General features: G+C 43.4%; 2 protein-coding genes and 1 long non-coding RNA gene across 3 annotated transcripts in view; 1 reads left to right on the forward strand and 2 right to left on the reverse strand.

Moving 5' to 3' along the window:
- The window catches only part of SEC24C (SEC24 homolog C, COPII coat complex component), a 332,064-nt gene that overhangs the window by 271,930 nt on the left and 46,161 nt on the right, over positions 1–13,973 (reverse strand). The window lies entirely within an intron of this gene.
- On the reverse strand, positions 1,376–6,211 carry EIF3F (eukaryotic translation initiation factor 3 subunit F). The gene is made up of 8 exons (XM_068197441.1): positions 5,906–6,211; positions 5,710–5,780; positions 5,488–5,567; positions 4,254–4,391; positions 3,094–3,185; positions 2,749–2,885; positions 2,498–2,611; positions 1,376–1,767 (listed from the first exon to the last, which is right to left on the reverse strand). Exons 1-8 carry the CDS (start codon positions 6,183–6,185, stop codon positions 1,690–1,692), a joined length of 990 nt encoding a protein of 329 aa, XP_068053542.1. The 5' UTR covers positions 6,186–6,211; the 3' UTR covers positions 1,376–1,689.
- Positions 9,384–13,973, forward strand: part of LOC137478515 (uncharacterized) — a 35,292-nt gene continuing 30,702 nt past the window's right edge. The window contains exons 1-2 of the long non-coding RNA XR_011001613.1: positions 9,384–9,613; positions 12,331–12,407. This is a non-coding gene — a long non-coding RNA (uncharacterized lncRNA). The remainder of the gene's footprint in view (positions 9,614–12,330; positions 12,408–13,973) is intronic.

Below are 13,973 nucleotides of genomic sequence, written 5' to 3' on the forward strand. Positions count from 1 at the left end.
CTTATGTTTCCTCCCTTCTCCTAACAAAGAATGACTAAGAGTTTCCTGCAGAGGAGAGATCAGGGAAAGAATATTTTGCTTCCCCATCCTGCAGCTTCTTTGCAGTAATTGAGAGACTTATCCAGCATTGCTGCTTCCTCTTTTCTGCCACTTGATGCCATGTCAAAACTTTCTTCAAAAAACACCATAATCTGAAAATTTTAAAACATTAAATGGCTGAATTTAAGAATATTAAGTTTAAAGAAGAGAAAGGAAAGCAAAACATTTTTATTCAATCTAATAAAAAACCAGAGTCGAGTTCTAATACTTCTTTAATGCTCAAAAATAACATTTCCAATGAGATGAAGCTCTTTCCTGGTCCTTCAGTTTTCACTTAGATGGACCTTGCAATTACAATTTAGCATTGAGTCACTGGGGGATCTCTCTAGATTGGAACAACCACTACAGGATCTGTAGATTTGTAATCTGAGTCTTATTCGTGGATTTAGCTGGCAAATTACCAGTTTTGAAGAACACTCTTTGCATACTTCAAATTCATTCACCAAACTAGATACAATCCTTAGTAAGGTGGGAAAAGTTTTGTTGTAGAAGAGGGATGGTTTCATTCTGTTAAAGCAGAGTCCCCCCTCAGTACAGCTGAACTGTAAGGCAGCCTTCTAAAGGTAATGCTATTGGCAGAGACTGTGCAAAGTAACAGCTGATATTTGTATTGGCTTTCTTCTAGCTGTAACTTAGTTAACATGAAACTTATCTGGGGGAAAAAATGGGATTTCTCTTCACATTATTGTAGCAGCAGTACAGCATTATGAAATAGAAAATTCCTATTTGTCAACACCCAGCTTTTAACCTCACATCTCCCGGATTGTCATTTTGCTGACCTTTTCTTCTTTGGCAAAGATGGAAACTCCAGTAGCCAAGCCTGTTTAGCCACAAATGCTTTTCAAACTCTTTTACCATGAACTCAGTTGCTGGCTTTAATTCTCTGAACTCCCTCGTTATAAGGGGCTAATGCTATTGACCTTTACTTCCTTTCCCAAACAATCAGAAAATAATTATATGCACAGAAGTGATACCATAAATTAAATTTACTGTTTCGTAGTCTGCCAGTACCCTGCTGAAGGGATATACACAGCACCACTAATAAACCAGAGACTATTCTGCAGTCCTTCATGGTAAAGCATATTATATGCAACACAAATCCCCACACTTTCAGTGTGCTTTAGCAGTTGGAAAAAAAACCTGCAAAGAACTGGAATTCACTCCCATCCACTCTCTCTTTCCTGATGCCATCTAACCCCCCCCCCCCCCCCCCCACTTTCAGAAATTGATTCATTACTCAATAAATGAAAAAAATTTTCTTTCTGGACAGAAGCCATTGTTGCCACTGCAATGGAACTTTTATTCCAAATTCATTCTTACAATAAAGCTGTATTTTGTTATACAAGTAGACAAACCCCACAAGACATAAGATTCTCATATTCCATTTTAAAATACCAGGTTCAACTGAACTGCAGCTGTCCCCATTCATTTCCTAAAACATGTTAGGGATTTTTCAGAGCAATAGAAATAACAATGTAAACCAAGTCATGTAGGTAATTAAATTACAGTCCAAGGAAATTTCTAACACCACAGAAAAGTGTATCTGCTCATTCTTCGGGTTCCTTAAAGCGTAGGGTGGCAAAAGTTTCTTTATAAACTCAGAAGTTTTTCATTGAGAGCAATCTGTGACTGTGTGAGATTTGCCAAGTAGGTTACCATCAATAGGTCCTGAAAGGGAGGGGAAAAAAACAAGTGATCAGAAATATTAACAAATCATAGCTTATTAGAGAGCTGAATTTTTAACATCTGTAAAGCATTTTACAATCAGCTACAAGAAATATAAGGAATGCTTCCCTTGCAGGAAGCTTTTGGTATTCCTGGCATATGAAACGCTGCTTGTAAAATTTTAACTCTGAGTTCACCCATGTTAACCAGAGAAGTCAAAGGGTATAAGCAAAATTAAAAATTAGTTCTGGTATTACAGACTGTGGGTGAACAACACTTTCAGAAACCTAAGTTTTCTATAAATCTGTTAGAGAAATCAGGTAGCATGCTAAAACCTTGTTCATGTTTGTAAGTGTTATGCAAAGAGACAGAACTCCAGCTCAGGCAAAAGATTCTGGCAAGTCACCAGTTACTGCTGAAATAAAAATTATTTAAGTTTGGTAATTCCTACTGTCCAAACAATATGAAAGAATTGGTACTGGTTTTCAGATTACTTGCAAAATTCCTAAGTCCTTAAAAATGAATACTTTTATCTGCAGTTGCTTGCAAGATTATGCTGAGCTTCTTTATCCACCCTCAGCCCTTAAAACACCAAATTACAGACAATAAAAAAGCTATATTAGCTATTATTAACATGTTGGTATGAAAAGATAAATCATAGACAAATTTATGTCTGTATGACAAATTTTCAAAATTGCTAGAAAGGCACAGAAAAAATTAATTAAGATCTTACATTGATATTGCTGTTCAACATGGTCTCAAAGTCCTCTGGTGAAATCTTTGGCACCTGGTTAATAAGATCCATCAGGAAGCGCCCGACAGTGTTGTCAGCAGCCACTTTGCCAGACTAAGCATAAGAAACACACACTTCAGCATAAGTGGAACTCAAAGTTTATGGTCCAGAAAGAGAAATAATAAAAGAGAAAACCAAGATGCACAAGTTAACATCAAACTTTTTTCTGGCTGATAGAAAGCTGGCCTTACCAGCACGTCCTCAGCGTACTGCAGCACCATGGTCAGGGTGTCCTGGATCCTGGCTGACGCTGACCCCACCTGCTGCAAGTCACTGGACAAGCCAATTACGCGATTGGGGCTAAAGCAGGTCTTCATGATAAGATCCACTGAAAGCAAAAGGAGATCAGTGAAAAAAAATGACCGCCACAGATACCAGTTTAAACCCTTAACTTGTTGAAGATTTTTTAGGTCAGCTTCAGCAAGACAGTCTGATTTCCAGTAAAATTCCCAGAATGGCAGTTTTACCAGGGTAAAAGAAGCATTTGAACATTGTCACAACAATGGTTATAACTAAAACAGGAAGAAAGCATTCACCTCCTATCCGCTCTGTATCATAATAAACATATTTCACTGTTAGGGGTGTGAACATCACGCCCATAGTTTTACCAGGGACTCCCATTGGAGCACTAGAAAAAAAAAGAGAAGAACAAAACATTTTCAGCATGGACATATATAAGGGAGGAAGGAAGAGATTTCCATCTCATAGATCTCCGTTAGCACTAAAGCATGAACACGAGTATGTTACTCATTCTCACCAAAATCAGCAATTTTAAGACCCAAGGATAACTGAGGACAGGAAACCAGTTCTGGCATGCTATTAATTGCTCTTTTTCATCCAAGAATACTCCTAGCTGGTTTGACGTCAGCATAAATGCATGAAGAACTAAGCACTATCATCTTAACCAAAGTTCCTTCTTGATTTTAGAGAAAGTGCGTTTCTATCCTGAAATACTTCATGCTTTAAGAAATGACTGAAACAACAAGCAGTGTGACAAAATTAATGTACAAAGCACTCTCGACACCTTTATTATACCTATTATTCAAAGTACTTGAAGTCCATTTACGCTTTAAGTAAGATATCATGGAACAGTTCCCGTTTTCAAGATGCACAGTCAAGAGGCAGTACTTTCTCTACAAAGAAAAGGGTTTTTTCCTTACAGAGCAGAGCTCTTCAGCCGATACTGGGTGGAATTCAGTGAGGTGGAAGAGTTTAATTTCTCAATATTTAATCTCCATTGTTAACTGATAAGAATGATGGGGTTAAGGGGAAGAAAGATCCATCAAGAAGATGCTGTTTGAATTCTTTTAACCACACTAATCCTCTGACTTCTATAAGTACACTACAGAGCAATAAAGCCCTATGGCTACAGGCTAGCATTCATTCAGTGTGATGGAAGTTAGTGACATTACTGCCAGCTGTGTGAAATGACCCAAAGATGTTCTGAAAATTGGGAATTAAGTCACAATTCCCCAGCCCAGTGAGGTTCCAGTTAATGAAGTCTTTCAGCCTACATACAGTGATCAAGACATTCCAATGAGAAGTAAGCCGTGATCCCTGGCTCACCACTGTGTGTAACTACTGCTCAATATGATCCAGAAAAGGACACTGCACCCCACTACATTTCTTGTCACTCTGATGGGGCATCTCTCAGTAATTCAGATTGCTCCCCTCCCAGAACGGCCTCCCAGAGTACCTGACATAGGCTTTAATGCTCATGCGTGAATTCTGGAGACTTGTGTCCACAGTGAGGTGGATTGGATTGTGTGCTTCCCGGCTGTAATACTCATGGATCAGGACCGAGTGTTCCGTGATGTCATGACCTGTTGCGTACCTTCAAAAGAACACACGTTGAAGAGCCATTCTTCCAACATTCAAGTGCCCAGTGTTTTGTATTGCTGGTATTTAACAGGTTTGTATCCTAAACCACCGATTTCCAAACACTGAGCTGTAGCAGTATACTAAACCTAAGTGTTTTCACTGAGGATTTTTTACTTTATGGCACCTGTCCCTAAAATTGTTGGAATCACAGGCTGAGCACCCCCACGCCCAAAATATGCACAGGGCCAGTCTTGTAGCGCCAGCCATAAAACATCAGTAAACTGACATCAGACACTCAGCATTCAGTTATCTGTCACTGTGATGTAGACCTGCTTTTTCCATCTATGTAAGTCAAAGCATACCAAAGAAACTTGGATGAATTTTGTCATCCACAAATCACACATGCCTCTGCAGGAGGTCTAACTCGTTAATCTAGCTCCTTTAACTGCTCTACAATTAGCATCTTACACTCTCAGGCAAACTCCTGGAGTTTCCAGTGCAGTCACTGGAACTGCACTCTACTGTGCTATTAGAAGGCTGTCAAGGAAGCTTGCTCCACAGAAAGAAAATGAAGGCATGAAAAAAATGAAGGCATGAAAAGAGTGATAAACACACTGTGCCACACACTCAGACACAGACTCTGTTCCCATAACTGTACTGATCTTGCTTCACATCCCACACATAGGGTACTTCCAGCAGAGAACCAAGTACTCAAACTGGTATCAGTGATTCCTCCTGACACCTTTGGTACATTAAAAGCCTCTTTTGTATTCTCCCTTCTTTCTAACCAATTCATTTCCATGGCACAGGTTGTATTACAGGAAGTAAATTCTTCTAAAAAAGCTGGCACACATTCTCTAACACATCACTCCTGTGTGGTACCTTGCTAGACATATACAAAACCAAATCTTTTAAGTCTCCAAGGCCATCTCTCCTTTTCATAAGCTGCAGGAGCTTTACCACTGACAGCGTAACAAGAGTTGCAAGATATGACTGTCACAGGCATTAGCGCTTCTGCTTTTCCATCTGTGACAAAGTGAATTATGTATTTTAAGTAGATTAAGGAATCAACAGACTTACTTGCATGTTCTTGCAGAAGGATAACTTACCAGCCCAAGATGATCTCGCTAGGAGACACTTTCTTGTGCAACTCGTACATGTTTTTGGCAAATTCCATATCCACAGCCACCTGCGAAACGGGAGAGTGCCGAGACAGCTGGTTACAGGGTGCTGAGCCCGGAGGGCAACGCGGGCACCGGCCGCCAGCAGCGGGAGCGCGGGGGTCGCGCCCCGCCGAGAGAACTGCCGCTCCGCCCAGGCCGCCTCCGTACCTCATCCTCGGACTCGTTGTGCGGGACGGAGAAGCAGTTGGTGACCTCCACCGAGTGCTTGTCCACGGTCCCTGCGGGAGGGAGAGCAAGGAAGGGAGGACAGCGGCTAAGGGGGGCGCCGCGGGGACACCGGGCGCTCCCCCCGAGGCTGCGGCGGGCAGGGCAGGGCAGGGCAGGGCAGGGCGGCGGCTCTCACCCAGCAGCGTCCCGATGACCCGCGCCGCGCCCTCGTTGCGCCGCTCGAAGCTGTCCACGATGGAGGCGAGCACAACCGGGTGCAGCCGCACCACGCGGCCCCCGGGGAAGGGGCCCGAGAGCGCGGCTGACAGCGGCGCGGCCGGCGGCGGGGCCGGCGCGGCCGGCGGAGTCGGCGCGGCCGCGGGGGGAGCGCTCCCCGCCGGGGCGGTGGGAGCCGCCGTCGGACTCTGCGGCGGGGCGGCCGCGGGAGGAGCCGCGCCGGGCCCTGTAGCCGCCATTTTGCAAGAGAGAGAGAGAGGCTGGGTCCTCCGTACCGACAGTAATTGGCTGAGCCGAACGTCTGTCAGGCAGCGCTGCTTTCCTATTGGCGAGACGGGCGAGCTAAGGCTGTCTGTTAGCCAATCCGGAGCGTGCGATGAGGGGGGGACGCTCTGATTGGAGGAAGCGCGCACCGTCTGTGACTGACCCTTACTCTTGTTCCCACCCTCCCGGGGCCGGAATGCTTCTCAATTGGGCTCTCGCATTCCCCGCCTCCCCGCGGCCCGCTCTCCTATTGGCCAGCAGCGCCCTCTCCGCCCGTTTTGAAGGCCGTTTATTGGCTGCGGAGGTGCCGCTGGCGCTGCGTAGGGAGGCAGCGGGGTCGCTCCTGCTGCGCGCTCCGCCGGCGGGGCCGGGTGAGCGCCCTCGTGCGGGCGGGCTGGGCACGGCAGGGCCGCCGTGGCGGGGCCCAGCGCCGTGAGGGCGCCGCTGAGGCGCTGCCGCCGCAAACGCAGCTGGGCGGGCGCGGCGCCCGGGGAAGGGGCTCCAGCAGCGCTGTCTGCCAGGCTGTACAGTCTTTGCGGTCTTGGTTCCGTGAGACAGGCAAGTGCTGTTAGTCTTTATTGCCTCAGTAGAAGAATAAGTGGTTGTCAGGTGTTCTGCCGAGAGGGAATGCTGGTTGCCCCGTCCAAGGTTTAGTGACAAATTCACTTCCTGGATGACACTTGCCTGTTGCTTACAGACCTGGGGATGGTCTTGTGCAGGGCCAAGAGGTGGACCAGTGGGTCCCTTCCACCTGAGGATATTCTGTGAAACAAAACATGCATGCTTTCAATAGCTGCTAAGAGGACTTTCTTATTTCAGAACTCTGCTTTCTCTTTATTAACCATTTTATCATGACCGATGACTTTTGGAGTTTTCTCTGCTTCATTAGTTGAGGCCTGAACGTCATCAGTTAATGGGCAGTTTCAACTTTGTAATTGAAAAAGGCTCCTGAGTATAAAAGAAGCGCCTCAATAAAAGGCTCACAAATTCTGCCTACGTGGAAGCAGATTGCTTCTCTTACGTAAGTGGGGAGCACCTTTCAAAACTACAAAGGAGCGCTAATGCATGGGAGCAGGAACAGATTTTATCTCTTCATAAAAGCACTTCCAGGTCTGTGTACCTGTAAAAACTGGATCTCCTATTCTTAAGCTTTCTCCATGCAGCCTTAATTTCTTGTAGGTGTGGCTGGTCAAATTGCATAAAGCTTTAAAACGTTGCTGTTCCCATAGCTTTGATGTGTCATTGAGAAGTCTAATGTGTGAGGTGTTCTTGTTAGAGAGTAGCTGTTTGATCTCATTCTTGTTTGCATCAAACTGGGCTTGGTGCTTAATTTGACATAGCTGCAGAGTCATGTGGAGCGAGCAAGGCTCTGTAAGAGCCCATTACACTTTTATGTTTTCACCTTAAAAATTGGGCAACTTAACATGAAGCAGCAGTTGTGCTTCAAAACTGGCAGTTGTGATAATCTTCTTGTAATTCGTTGATGTCAAGTTGCTGCAAGGGTGCCAGAGAGTGTATGTAGTGAGTGAAGATGGACAGCCTGTATCTCAAAAGTCAAAGATCAGTGGTTGGCTCATACAAAGCCCACTTAATACAAAGACTGTATGAATCTAATGATAAGAAAATCGATCATATGCCTGGAGCAGATGTGTCCAAGCTACAACACTGTTTATTCCTTGCTAAATGACAGCTGAAAAATGATACCTTTATAATTAATATTGTTTCACAAAGTATCAGGTTACTTTCAGAGGTAGATACACTTATCGGTGGTGCCTATTGATGAAAACTTGACATACATCTCTGATACGATTAAGATGTTCAGATACTACCCCACTGCAGTAGAATCTGTCTGTCTAGAGGGACACAGAAAACACATTCCCATGTGTACATGGATCAGCATGGTAACTCAGGGTCTTCTGATTTTACAGTTCCCTTGCTAGGTTTCCCTGCATCTGATTTCGATGGTGAATATAATTATCTCCAAGCTCTGCTCTTGTATGATTTCTCTTTCTCAGCCTTGATTGTGACTGAGTCATTATTATTGCATTTGCTGTCATGTCAGCTGCAATTTCACTGGTGATGTGCAATTTCTTTATCAGTAGCCATCTTCTTATCTTGCTTGTATTACTGGAATTAACATCATTTCTTGCTCTAGGTGATATTTGCTACATTGAATTACAGGTAAAGTAAAATATCTACAATTGATTTGATTCATCATTTCAGGATGCAGTTTTATCTGGTTAGTTTCATGGGATTGAATATGGTATTTTTATTCCTTTACTATAAGAAAGGCTTCCCATTGTACATTCCGTCTACAAGGTTGGAAGAAGACACAGTCAGGTGACCCAAACTGACCAAAGGGATATTCCAGACCATATGACATCATGCTCAGTATATGAGTGGGAGAAGAAGGAAGAAGTGGGGCATGTTGGGAGTGATTTTTTTTGTCTTCCCAAATAATGGGTACAGGTGATGGGATCCTGCTTCCCTGGAGATGGCTGAACACCTGCCTGTTGCATATAGGTAAAACCTTAATAAAATAAGGGCCTTGTTACCCTTGTAAAACATGGCTCAGGCCTGCTACTTCGGCTAAGCGGAAGAGGACAGTGGGAAAGGGACTGAACTGAATTGGAAGTAGAAAAACAAGTTATAAAACCATGATGTGCTCGCATTGTGGTTTATGGCGGTTGGTTGAATTACAGTTGTTGTGTTTAAATGGAATGTATCTGATAACGGGCTAACTGCTTAAAAAGGCCTGGTTTTGCAATAAAGGGCTCTCTTGCACCTGCCTGGGGACTCTGCATTACTCAGCTTCATAACACCTGCCTGTCCATGGAAAGCAGTGAATCAATTCCTTGTTATGTTTTGCTTGTGTGTGTGGCTTTTGCTTTCCCTATTCAACTGTATCTCAATGCCATGAGTGTTCCAGCTTTTACCCTTCTGATTCTGTCCCTGATCACGCTGGTGGAGCTGTGAGTGAGAGGCTGTGCACTGCTTGGCTGCTGCCTGGGGTTAAACCGTGCAAGGATCCATTAGTTCTGCCTCCTGTCCAGGACTTATACGTGATGAAGTCATGGGCAATGGTTTCAGGCTCTGGGTTGTGAAGGGTTGGTTTGTTTGTTTGGGGGTTGTCTTGGGTTTTTTCCTATTAATAAAAGATAATACTTCCCTTATTTAGTCTTCATCAAATGTCTTAGATACTCATGCTTTTGAGATTGCCAGTAAATGAAAGACAGCAGTCGACAGCACCAGCTCCCAGCACAATGCATCAGCTGACTCAGGCTCATCATTTCAGCAAAAAGGATTCGAGCCCTTCCCTGCTTTTGTGTAATTTTTTTATGGAGCCACCTTAATTATCAGAGAAATAACACTGACACATAGGACTACTGATGTAATGCTTAAAGTGAAAATCCAAATACCACCTAAAAATGAGGCATAGTGTCAATTGTATACCATGTAGATAAAATAATATACCTTTGCTAAAGTTAGAGTGGCAATGAAAGTTATCATTTGGTGATCAAAAATAGCACAGGGGGGGCTGCTTGGTGCTTTTTAGTCACTATATGGAAATATAGAGATCCAAGCTAAAGTAAAAATACAAAATAAAACTTGCAGTGAAAGCTAGCAGAGAGCATTGCCCACAGGCTGGCAAGTGTAGGGCAACAGATACTTTCATAGAGTTTTATGCTCACTGAGGAAGGGAAAATAGAAACACATACTCACTAAAGAATGGCTGTGAAAATAAAGTATCCTAAACCCCAGGCAAACCCCAAATGGTACAAGTATTTGGCTCAGAGAAGTGTTGAAATTTTTTAATTGCCAAAATATGTCCCAAAACCTATTTATTTAGCTGCTTTTATTTAGTTCTTGCATGTAGAGTCCCACTGCTTCCAATGACCAATGAGACATCTGTCAAAAAAAAAAAAGATGCGTTAACTACCTTTAAAAACCACAGTAAAAGGCAGGTTTTTGATGTTGCAGTACCATAACCCCTCAGGCTTTAGTGGGAATGTGTCAGCAATAACTTGGAACAGGCTCTTGAAGAAGAGAAGATGGGTTTGGTGGTGTGCTTTTTTGTTGTAATTTTGTGAATCACTGCATACTGTTGGGATCCATGGCTAACTGCTTTTATTCTGAAAGTGGAAATAACCTCAAGTTGCACCAGGATTAGATTGGATATTAGACAAAATTTACCCACTGAAAGGGTTGTCAAACATTGGAACAGGGAAGTAGTTAATGAAGAAGGACATGTGTAGATGTGGCACTTAGGGAAATGGCTCAGTGGTGGACTTGGTAGTGACAGGTTAACAGTTGCACTTGATCCTCTCAGAGGTCTTTTTCAATGTAAATGAATCTATGATTCTACGATATTCTGAAAGAGTCTTGTGTTTTCTCGTGCCGTGCCTCTCCCGTACAGTCGTGTGTTCACCCTCTTTTCTTGGGTGCGTGACCTGACTGAAAATGCTAGTCCTAATGTTCTGTGAAAACGCGGCAGTGTATTTTGTGGTTCGGACACCGACAGACCTTACCGCAGGTGCTGCCTGTCGTGCCAGCCGGAGGAAGGGTCCTTCCCGGTGGGAGCTGGCGCTGTGCCGGCGCTGCGGGGCCGGCCCCCATTCCCGGGGATGCGCGGCGCTCCCCGGCAGAGGGCGCGCCCCGCCCGCCGGGCCCAGCGCTCTGCCGCCGCGGCTCCGCTCGCCTGCCCCGGCAGCGCGGCGAGAGCCGCCGGCGCACCGCCGCCTGCTGGCCGCTCCGGGCTAATTGATTGCGGACTTCACTCTGCCGGCTTTGGAGTGAGTAGCGTGCGTGGGACTTGGTGCGTACAGCTGTTCCCACCAGTGTTTATTACATGTTTTTCACGCATCAGCTTATTTCTTAAGTTAGTAGCATTAAGGTTGAATCAATGAGGTAAAATTTGTTATTTTTACTGCAATTGTACCTTAATGCCTCATAATTAATAAAATCCTACCTTCATTTCCCATAGGAACGTCATGGAGAAATTTACCTATGGATATTAAGACTACACAACCTTAAGATGTGATAATATGATAGTATAACCCCAAATTTTACTGAACATATGGAAATGAAAGGTGTTTTGGGTCTTTGATGAGAGTGTGAACGTCCCAATCTCTCAAGACGTTCCTGCTTCTTGATGATCTAAAATAATGATTCTTTTCTGCTTTTGACTCAAATCATGGACAGAGACAGCTTTCAAATGAGAGGCATTTTATATACTACTTGTACTTAAAACTAAGATAGAATGTGCTTGGACTGACCTAGCAAAGCAGTTATGTGCACTACTCTGCAAGACACAAACCTTGTGTCTTTATATGATATGCTTCCTGCCTACCCCATGCAGTGAGAACTGAAGAAAACCTAGACATTACTTTTGGCTCTTTTTTCTTCCCCAGGGAGTATGGGGTGGAAGTGTGGCAGAACTACCGTCCTTTCCATTTAATCGACTTGAATAAGTCGTCTCTGGCACGCAGCCTTAAACACAGTGTTACTTTGTCTGGTAACTTGCTGCTACTGTGTTTGACTTAAAAGCATTTGTAACAGAGAAGAGCTGTATCCTTTAATACCTGACATCCAAATAAAATTAAGTGTAATGCCACTGATAGCACATAAGTGTGAAAGTTCTTGTGCAGGCAGATTTCATACGTTAAACATTTCCAACACTTCTAACAGCTAATGTGTCAGTATGCTGTTTGTTGGGAAGATAATATCTTTTTTCCAGTCCCTTGTTCTTATACAATCACTTTACAGCTTTACTGCTCTTATCAGTAAGCAAGTCCTTTTCCTTGGTGTCCTTTACAGCATGGGTCAAAATGGCCATTGTCTGTACGTTTCAGCCCAGACCAACATTGCATATGTCCTCAAAAGTGTTGAACAAGACTTTTGAGACTGGCTGTGTCATTCAGCACAAACATTTGATTTGGTGTCTTGAGACAAAATCTGCATGCAGAGGTGAAGTAACTAGAATGGAAAATACATATTTAATTTGATGGTAGAGGGAGGCCTGCCAAGATATGGAATGGCAAAAATGTTGTGTTTTGAACTCCAAGAATTATATGCTTTTTATATCACCAGGGTATGACAGTGTTTTCTGTCCCTTCACAGCTCTCAGCAGGTTTTTTCCAGTTTGAGGCAGCTGCATCATGCTGTGTTGGATGAGTAAGTGGGCAGTGAAGGAGAAGGTAAGAAGATAATGATTTGCATATAGAAATAGGAGCTGGAAAGGAACGGTGGGAATAAAATCCAGGGGACAGCTTCTGTGTAGGGGCCTGGGAGACCTGAGGGCCCAATGCATTTCTGTTGCTGGCATTTGAGTGATGTTAAGGCAAGACATCCATATAATTGAAAAAATGTCAGAGACATACTTTGGGTAGTGCTTTAGCTCTTGCGATGTGAAGTGTTTGATAACAACTAGGATAGTATTATCCCCCTGTCTGTTCCACTGACTTTGGCAGAGTCATTTAACCTTTAGATCTCAGTTTTCCACTTCGGCAAAATATGACTGGTGATACTGTAGAGGATAGGTTTATATGTAGAATATGCATAGATAGTTTACTGAGGGAAGGCAGGAAAGACCTTACCCTTTGAGAGGAAGCTGAAGGGGGCATTTCCTGACCCAGAGACTGTGCACTTTGGAAAGAGAGGAAGTCTTCAACTAAGGAGAAGGAGAACAGTATTGTGTCCATACTGTTTCCCAATAATAAATAATTCTTTATCTGAGATGAGTTCATGCTGCTGAGATCTCAGGTGCAGCAACAAAATTTGCTTTCATCTTGTATCAAACTTTGCAAGGGTTGCTCTTTGCTAAATGCTATCCTAACCAATCTGTCTAGATTTGAAATACCTGAGCACTGACATATGAATTCACCTTCTGTATTTTGATTGCCCATTTGCCTTTCTGCATCAGAAAGCATGGTACAGCATTGGCTGAGCAAACTGCATCAGGCTGGTTGGACTGGTCTGCAGAAACAGTTGATTCCAAGTGCCCAGTACTCCAGCTGAAACACAGGTCTTCACAGCACTGCTCAAGTCGAGTTATTGTGGCAGAGAGGAGAGTACATAAACACACTTAATTAGACTGTTCAGGCTTGATTTCCAGGCCCATTTTTAAAATTCTATTTCTATTCTATATCTATTAAATTTCTATTTGCAGCTACAACTTCACAGCTTTTACAGTGTAATTTGACATGAGAAGTTTAGAATTTCCACAGTTGCTTTTAGATTCTCTGTGGATTTTCTGTTCTATTCTCTCAAAAAATTGGCATTTGCCACTTGCTGGATGACATCCCTTTGCATATCTTTTTTTTTTGCACTGGAATAAAACCCAAGCTGATTCACCACTGAAATATCATCCCACTCATTTGTTTCTGTAGCTATACCAGCAAGGCTGCCTTCTGCCAATGGTACATTTATGGGAGATATCCCTCACCATTCCTTTTCACCTTCTGCTTTCTTAGCTCTGCTTAGAAATCTTTCTTTTTTGTTTTTCAGAGACTAGTAATATGTGACCTTTCAGCAGTGTTTAAATTCACTCTCTTGAAAAGAAAAGCATCTTTCTCTCTGTGGTACTGCTTGTTGTTTTCCAGTTTGAAATCAACTAGCAGAACCCCAGAGGGTTTCTCAAACAGCTAAGCATTAAACACAGTCAGGAACAAAGATCAATTGAAAACACATTTAGAATTAAGCTTCCTGGCCTGCTTTTAATTTCTTCAAGTCAGCGTTGGGAGTTATTACTGTGGTCAGTCTGG

Source organism: Anomalospiza imberbis, chromosome 8 (genome assembly GCF_031753505.1).
Source record: "Anomalospiza imberbis isolate Cuckoo-Finch-1a 21T00152 chromosome 8, ASM3175350v1, whole genome shotgun sequence".
In the NCBI taxonomy this organism is placed as follows: Eukaryota; Metazoa; Chordata; class Aves; order Passeriformes; family Viduidae; genus Anomalospiza; species Anomalospiza imberbis.

Bases quoted from the DNA above. Each gene is read 5' to 3' on its own strand.
- EIF3F (XM_068197441.1), bottom strand. From the start codon at position 6,185: ATGGCGGCTACAGGGCCCGGCGCGGCTCCTCCCGCGGCCGCCCCGCCG. The intron at 5,781-5,905 runs GTGAGAGCCGCC...TCCCTCCCGCAG, and splicing joins GGTCATCGGGACGCTGCTGG to GGACCGTGGACAAGCACTCG. The intron at 5,568-5,709 runs GTACGGAGGCGG...CCCGTTTCGCAG, and splicing joins ACAACGAGTCCGAGGATGAG to GTGGCTGTGGATATGGAATT.